At 42.2% G+C, this 8,545-nt stretch overlaps 1 protein-coding gene across 1 annotated transcript; it reads right to left on the reverse strand.

Moving 5' to 3' along the window:
- Positions 1–770: 770 nt before the first annotated feature.
- Positions 771–3,755, reverse strand: T265_14719 (hypothetical protein; the record flags this gene model as incomplete). Its single annotated transcript, XM_009174952.1, has 4 exons — positions 771–865; positions 910–1,084; positions 3,429–3,578; positions 3,624–3,755. Coding segments are annotated over 4 exons (552 nt in total), but the record flags the coding sequence as incomplete, so codon positions are not given.
- Positions 3,756–8,545: the final 4,790 nt, after the last annotated feature.

Here is an 8,545-nt window from a genome sequence, read left to right on the forward strand (position 1 = left end):
TTAGTGTGTTCAATAGGACTGTACTCTTGCTCTTTGGCGGTTATAACTTTTGTACCTTTTTTGATGTGGATTTTCTATTCGAAGAAATGTTAGTCCAAAAAAAGATAATTCAATAATTTTAGCTTCCAATATTTTGGGTCCTGTGGAGTACTTGGGTGAATAAAAGTCCGCTAACAATTGCTACTTTGCGTGTGAGAATCAGATTTGAAAAAACAACCGAAATATTTCCTGCTGTCACCTCTTTCCAACCAAGTTTTGTATCATGAGTAACTCACGTAACTTCAATGCATTAAAATAAAAGATCGCCATCCACCGAATGTCTTTTGTAGTGGAAAGACAACGTCTTTTTTCGTATTAACTAAAAGCTTTTTGTCTAACAGAACACAAATGCTCCATTTTATAAATTTATAACTAAAGCCTCACGATACAACCAGCCGTAGAGTGAACGTCACTTAGACGTTTATCAACCGTCAGGTATGGTATTCATGTGGTCTGTTAGAAAAAAAATAGCTAGATCTTGTTGATGTAGTTAAGTTGTCCGTGGAAGCAAATGTCGAATTCAAGGCGCTTTTGAGAATCCCATAATAAGAATCATAGAGTCGGGCACAAAGACAGGCACAAGAGCTGTCACGATTGATTTTCCTGACTTACCTAGGGTCGAAGAAATATTCATTGAAAATGCAAGGATCTTTGCAACCAACAATCTTTTGCCATCTTTCGGTTGACAAAATTATAAATAAATATTTGGTGATTAGAGAAAGGATTGATATTCACAAGAGGGTACACGTGGTACATGTCGTTCCTTTTCGTAGTGTCACACGCGCAGCAGCTTCGAATACTTCGGTCACGCCGTCATGATACTTGGCTGTCAATCACATCCATAAGCAATCCATCATCAACGCAACTTACCAGAGCATTCGAGGTAGCAAGCAGCTTTGATGTCTTTCGCCATTGCACGACCAGCTTCCGTTTTCACGGGCTGCTGCCTCCTCTGTCTGAGTGTGCGCACTACAGATGGATCAGCTCGGAGATCCTTTTTTAATCCAACAAGAATTATGGGAGTGTCGGGACAGAACTCTTTTATCTGTAAAGGGTGAATAATACAAAAATAACTTGATCAGCACGAATTAGAGAAATAAACTCATTTGTATGCAATTTTGACTTCCACGAGAAGCTCATCTGAATCACTTATGATATTCACTGGCTGAAATCGCTACACTGGGCTGCCTCATGTTTCAGGTAATTTGATACACCAGTATTGGAATACATCCTATAGACATAACACACTACTCTCGGTGTTGTTGAAGACACTTCGAAGGGTTTTCAATTCTGTTGAGTGACCATCGTTTTTGATTATTTCATTATATTAGTCTAAAAATGGGTGGAAAAACTAAATCTAATCGTTCTTTCCAATACGTCAGCCTTGATTAATAACGAAAGCCAGGTCGTTCTGTCCAAGAATAAAAAGCATCACTTGGATCGGTAAAAACTGACTGGTTTGAGGTGATCTGTAGCCCGGCCAAACTCAATCAACTAAGTGTACATTTGCAAGTTGGAGTCCACGAGAGGGCTTTTCGGCAGTCTGCCGGTTTTCGACGGCTCCAGGGATAAATTACAAGACCAATTCAGGATTTTTCGCCAGGCCTATTATTTTGACACACAAGAAGACAGCGCGCTACAACCTAGGCATCGTTGTAGTCTGGCAGTCAGGAAGTTAGTGTTGGAGGAAGGAGTATATGCTAGCCAGTATTAAGAATCCTTCAATAACCTCTACCTCTGTCATATCTGAATGTCGTATGACGTGTGGGCTGTGGAGAAAAATGAACTAATCCATCAACTGGGCGAATCATTCTTAAAACAACTGAGTAGCGCTCACAAACTTGGGACTGCGACATGGCCACTCTTCAAAAAGATTCGGGGGGTTAGTGGTCAAAGATTTCCGCTATTCTGGAAAACTTTGTTTTGCCAGCCAGATATTGACTCGCCTGTCACAAGGTATAAAACCGTATATTTCACCGAATGAGTACTTATCAATCTCATCGGAGAATCATCATATCAACAGTTTGAGTAATGCTTGAAACGCAGAAATGGTGTCAGTCAAACAACTAGTTCTCCAGGTAAAATACGTTTTTCTCGTTGAAGTGCCCGTGTTTCTGCCGATTGATAATAAAACATCTGAGGAAAATCCCGAAAGTTTACCAGAAAAATCTACCTACCCAAAAGGTAAGCTGCAGGTACTTCATAACGGAACACTCTTGTTGTCTGGCGCCGTGTAAAGCTTTTCGCCCTTGTCTAAAAATAGAACCCTCCATTTAGACGCTTTCAAATCTTTGCTACTTGACCAACTCTGTGTTTGGTACCATCCATCCTTATTTTCAGGTACACATTTAGCACTAAATTTGTACCCTTACTATACCCCTTGCAGGTACACCCAGTCTCTCCTGTTCCCTTATGGGCTCTTGCCCATTGTCTCCTTCCGTTTCCGCTACTGACCATACTCTATCCACTTGCATTCGCCAATAGGATGACTTGAGCTAGTCAGCTCGGGGGGTGTTGTAGTTGTGTGTTCAGCACACGGTACATGTGTGAGGGGAGGTGAGTTGGACCATGGTAAGTACAACACACGAACAAAGCGTTTTTGCCGACAAAGGATCGGGTCGCGATGTCGTATGGCGATAGGTTCAGCCACTGCGATTGCGCGCTGCTGTACTGATCTGGGTTGGTTAGCCGGCGCCTTGTGAACAACGCGGAAACTTTGGTTGGGTATCACGTTGTGTGCAGTGTCAGCTAAATGTTGCACTACGGAGCTGGTTATCATCCTCCGGCCGGAAAACTCCGAGCCTGGTTCACCAGCAATCGTTTGTGCCCCTTTAATCCCAAGGATAGAGTGCCTGTCCACGCCCAAAACATGTTAGTACACTCATTCTCTTGCTGCTGTGCAGCGAAATACATACAACGCACGACTAGGCAACTCGGCCAAAGAACGAAAGTAAACAATCCACCCTGGCTAGCTACTGGAACTAGGAGGACGATAACCAGCTCCGTAGTACAACATTTAGCTGACACTGCACACAACGTGATACCCAACCAAAGTTTCCGCGTTGTTCACAAGGCGCCGGCTAACCAACCCAGATCAGTACAGCAGCGCGCAATCGCAGTGGCTGAACCTATCGCCATACGACATCGCGACCCGATCCTTTGTCGGCAAAAACGCTTTGTTCGTGTGTCGTACTTACCATGGTCCAACTCACCTCCCCTCACACATGTACCGTGTGCTGAACACACAACTACAACACCCCCCGAGCTGACTAGCTCAAGTCAGACCTAAACTCAATACCATTAACTACGAAATATGGTTGTTCGAAGCGAAAACTTCCCCTCAGAGATGGGAGGTATACCATCAAAAGCGAAAATGCATGAACACGTACCTCACTTATCCATTTGTCGCGGACGTTCTCGAAACTGTCAGGATAAGCAATACTAAAGCACAAAATGATAACATCGGTATCCGGATAGGATAAGGTTCTCAGCCGATCGTAATTTTCTTGGCCGGCACTGTCCCACAGGGTCATTTCCATCTGGTAAATAAGTTAGTTATCAGACACGGCTGATCGCAGTGATACCCTTTTGTTGTCTATCACTATATCCTTGACAAACGTGTCAAAAACGGTTGGAACGTATTGTTGCGGAAACACACCTTTACTGAACACGATCAGCAGACTAGTTTTTCCACATTCCCCATCACCAACAACCAATAATTTTTTTCTGAATTCCACCGCCATCCTGGTTCCAAAAAGGATGAATTCGATGAGAAAGTCTGGAAAAAAACACAAAACACTGACAGAATTAGATAGAAAGAGTGTTACCGCGTATGGTACTTTATTCGTTCTCTCTTATGTCACGGGTCTGTCTCTTCTGTCTGTTATTTTTCATTCTGAACTGCATCAAATGATTTCAGAATAGCACCAGGAGTAAGAAAAATCATATTTGACTAGTTTCCATTCCCCCTATGAAAACGTTTCATATTTCAAACACAAACATTCCTATAGCTCCATTGATTGATCGCACGGAAGATTTCAATCGATTGTGTGCAGAAAATGTCTAGCCTTATCGTAATGGACAATCATCAGACTGATGGGCCGATGGCGTTGCAGTTGGGAGTCTACTGATCTGACTTCCTTGTCCGGATTTTCCTTTTACATCGACCTATTTTCAAATTGAGACTTCGTCTTGTAAGCGGAACCATCTACGCTGAAACGCCGTGAAAACGTTTACACCCGCTCCACCTTATTGAGAATTATAAGCAGGGCGTATATCATGTAACTGGAAGATTTTGGAACCCACCATCTCTCGGCTAGTAGGTTGCCTTCTGAAGGTTCAACTGCGAGTGGCTGACCAACAATGTGTTTGGTTTGTACGTACACTGCAGTGCTTTTCGGCTTCTCGGTAGAAACTGGCTTCACTTACAAGACCAAGTTTCCATCGAAGAATTCTCAAAGCTGCTAATAATCACTAAACTACAATGAAACGTTCCGCATAGGATGGGCTTCCATACGCCGTTTGCGCTGAACCGTGTGAACGACCAGGTGACAGTTTTCCTACCCGATGTAACCACATCTCCTAACGTTAGCCGAACTTTTTCAGGCACGTATTTTTTTTACAAAACGGACTCATGATTATGCGATTTACAAACCATGGAACAAATTGATGTTCAGTTGGAAAAAGGCGTGTTTACATACAGCTTTCATTCATTGGTGACTGGGTTGCTGAACTAGTTACTACTGATGAGGCACGCGAGTAGTATGTGGCTTTCTCGTATCTCCGCCTCGCGTCTAACTGAAGGTGGGGTTTACTAAGGAACCTGAGAGACCGCTTTGCAGCGTTTGTTTAAAATTGAGTGATAGTCAATGAATATCCACGAAAGTTCCAGAAGAGGCTTGAGGATGTTCAGTTTTTAAAAACAAGGTGCATTTGAGATGTCTACTTTCATGTCCAATAGTTTGTAACTGCTTTTCTGGTGTTTGAGAATAACATACTTCGCGGCAAAGGGCTTTATTCACTACACCAGAAGATTCAGATATGTAGGGCCATCAATGTGCGCTTAAATCTCAGGTCCAGTGCAACTATCACCACCAAATTCTAACACCAGCCTTTGCATGCATTGATTCGTTTGCTTGCGACGGGCATAACATACTGACTGTTTGTCAAGGCTCTTCTGAGAAAATACAAGAATATAACCTTAACGGTTAACCAAAGTCTTGGCCAGGTAGGATGACTTAACACTCGGCCAAAACTAGTCACACAAAGCGCGCACCTTCGTGGTCGAATACGATATAGCTCTAAGCCGATCGACCTTTCTACAATCCACACTATTATTGAGCACAAGTTTCTCACTTCACAAACCACGACTCTGTGCCAAAAATAGTAATGCACGACGTAGAAACTTGATATGCTCTCCGAATAATTTAGCTCTACGAGCATGTCTCATACGGACGTCCCCTAAATGACTGCATGACCTACTGACCCTTGCCCCTTTTATGAAGAGAATGTGCCCGTGTTTTTATATAAAATTTGCACATGAATTCCGGCACAATAGATTTGTGTGGGATTAGCCAGAAGAAGTAATCACAGAGAATATGCCTTCGTTACTAACCACGTTCTTTTAATGCCTCTTTCCATAGGGGGTCACAAAGCCCATTACATAACCAATACGCTGTAAGTTTTGCGATTACCGCTGAAAAATTTGACATTTCCCAAACATTCCTATCGAAGAGAAACACTCCTCAGGAATGTCTAAACTACCCAAGATACTAATCTTTCTGAGTCGATGTTGAAACAAGAAGACACATGTAGTCTGAACGACAAGACCCAACTGTAGCCACCTCCAGGTCTATACAATGTAAATCTTTTGTTTTCGGCCTAACATATAGATCCTGAAGGCGTTCTCTGTACTAATAACACTACCAATGTACAAGTTTTACCTGAGCAGTTGTGCTTTCGATCTTAACACGTAAACTTTGCGCCTAAGTACCTTGCAGTTATGTTGATTTGTCTGCATTTGATCGCGCGGTCACGTTGGTCGAATAGCAAATGGGGTATGAAGGCGCGTGATTTCTGCGACTAATCGGCGTCCTGGAATTATGATTTATTTTCATTCACCGCCATTCTTCCAACGGCATCTTAGTGAATCTAGTGACTTGGCGAATAGGGTTTTTTTGTTTAGCTACGTAATTTCGTAGATAGAGTTTTCCTACCTTATCTACCCGTATCTGCCAAGAATGTAACCTCACCAACGCTATCTGTCAAATACCATTGACAACTGTTAGGTTGTTTCTGAGCAAATTTTATTCACACACCATTGATGTAGCTACCACGTGCGTCAGCATCACCTCCAATTTCTCTAACCACTCTTCTCACGTGACATAAGGTTTCGAATTTCTTAGTCAACCCTGTCACTTAGTCCTTTGTATAAAGTCTCTAGAATAAATATTGCACTACAATTGAAATATTTATGTGCAATATACTCGGCACCTAGACTTTGGATCTTTTGGACTGAAACGTAAAAACAATGGAACCACTTTGAGTGGGTGGAACGTCAAACCAGCTTCTGAACATTTCTTTCTGAAATTCGCAAAATGGGTCATCAAATTTGTTTCTTTTTGCCATGATCATTGGAACCAAAAAATGCCCATCAGCGGAGACCTGGTAATCTGTCGCTGAGTTATGAAGGAATGCGCTTTGCTGTTATGCCCTTATTAACAAGATAGTTCCATTTTTTTCTGCGCACACTTTTCCGTTTACCTTTCGTACACAATTCTTATATTCTTGGCTCAGGAGGATACAGTTATTCTTAGCGTCCCAGAACATACGTCTTCAACCTATTGTAATGTGACGACTGAGTGGGAACCTCTGTTTTGCTGCTTTTATGAAGCTTAAAATCCTTATGAGCTTGTGATTGTGGTTGTCCGTACAGCGCTCAATAAGCTATGTCAATTTAGAAAACGGCGGCAGTTTTACGTTTTTAAACTCATCCCATTCGGATGCTCAAAACATCGCAACATCAACATTCTGCTTTAGAGTCTCGCATATCTGTAGTTTTCAAAGCGCCCTCATTTTGGTTCATATAAACTGTCGTGATCATTAATGAAACTCAAGTTTTCAATTTCATTTAGAGATGAAGGAAGAATTCCAACCCATTTACTGCATTTTTAGTGACTAGTGTCGTTTTCGTTCTAATGACTTTATTTACCTTAGTAAATTCCAGCTGCTACGCTAATTTCCAGTTTGATCAAATAATGCACTTTGCTCAGAGTTAGGTCTAAAAACTACGGTTTCCAGCAATCCCCTTTTCTCTGTTATTTTTTGCTTTTAAGGTATAAGCGTCCGTTTTTTGCGTCTCTTGCTTGAAGCGTATTCGAAAGAATGAATCAAAAGGGTGAAGAACCGTTTTGTGGCTGCGTGCCCCTGTCTAAACCCAAATCTCTGCCACTCTTAAATCAGGTGCTCATTGGCGGAGGCTTTCTTGCGGACTGGCGGATTTCACTTATCCAACCCTCTTATTCCATGTGAGCACATTGGATAAAAACTCATCAGCGTATCTACTTTTCCAGGCCAAAAGTCGATACTGGACCTAGTTATTTGTCTTTGTACTACAGAAGAATTCGTTTCAGACGGTTATCACCTTCTCTAAAATTTATAAAAACTCTCCGGTAGTAACCAGCCAGGTTACCAAAATGTTACTATGAATTTTCAGGTATGATTAACCGCGCCGTGACATAGGCTACGGCCAACTGAAAAGCGAGGTAGTAATGATACACTGGCGCATGATGATTTTTCATGTCTGAACGGGTGCATAGGTTTAGATGTAACACAACACCGAGAGCTCTTCAACAGCTCATGAACGGTTTCGCCCTTTTTGGTGCTCGTCGAATTGGAGCATTCCCAGAGCTTCCGTTAGCCTTGCATTTACAGGCCTTTCCTTGAGTCAGGTATGATTAGCGAAATGGATCAACCAACGTTTTACATACCAACTCGTCTACGTCGATCGAGTTGCTCAGGTAAAAACATAGTGCCTGTTCATAAATGATAATTTAGCTGCATCCAGCATGCGCTGTTGTGGTAGTTGTAGTGCTTTACTTCAAATTTTGAAATCATTCTGAAGAGATTAACATCGGATTATTGGTCTTTAACCCGCCACTGTTTCAGGCCACCAGGCAAACTAATCTGTACGATTAACTTTGAAGACAAGGGTCAAGTCATTTTGAGGACATCGCTACGTGCACAGGTTCCATTCCACCCGCCAGAGTAAGGGCAAGTTAACCGAATCTGTAGGACACTTAATTCATTGATTTTAGATCAAGTGGGTGTTAATCTGTTCACCGAGTTTGACAGTTTGCTTGCACACGTTTCGTCATCAATCCTGAAGGAACCATCAAAGCGCGGTTGCTTGTGTTTAGTGAAAGTACCTAACAATGTGATGCCTATTGCACACAGAGTGAGTAAAGATAGTTAACGTATCAACACAGGGGTCAATTAACTTATTAAA

Source organism: Opisthorchis viverrini (genome assembly GCF_000715545.1).
Source record: "Opisthorchis viverrini unplaced genomic scaffold opera_v5_250, whole genome shotgun sequence".
Classification (NCBI taxonomy): Eukaryota; Metazoa; Platyhelminthes; class Trematoda; order Opisthorchiida; family Opisthorchiidae; genus Opisthorchis; species Opisthorchis viverrini.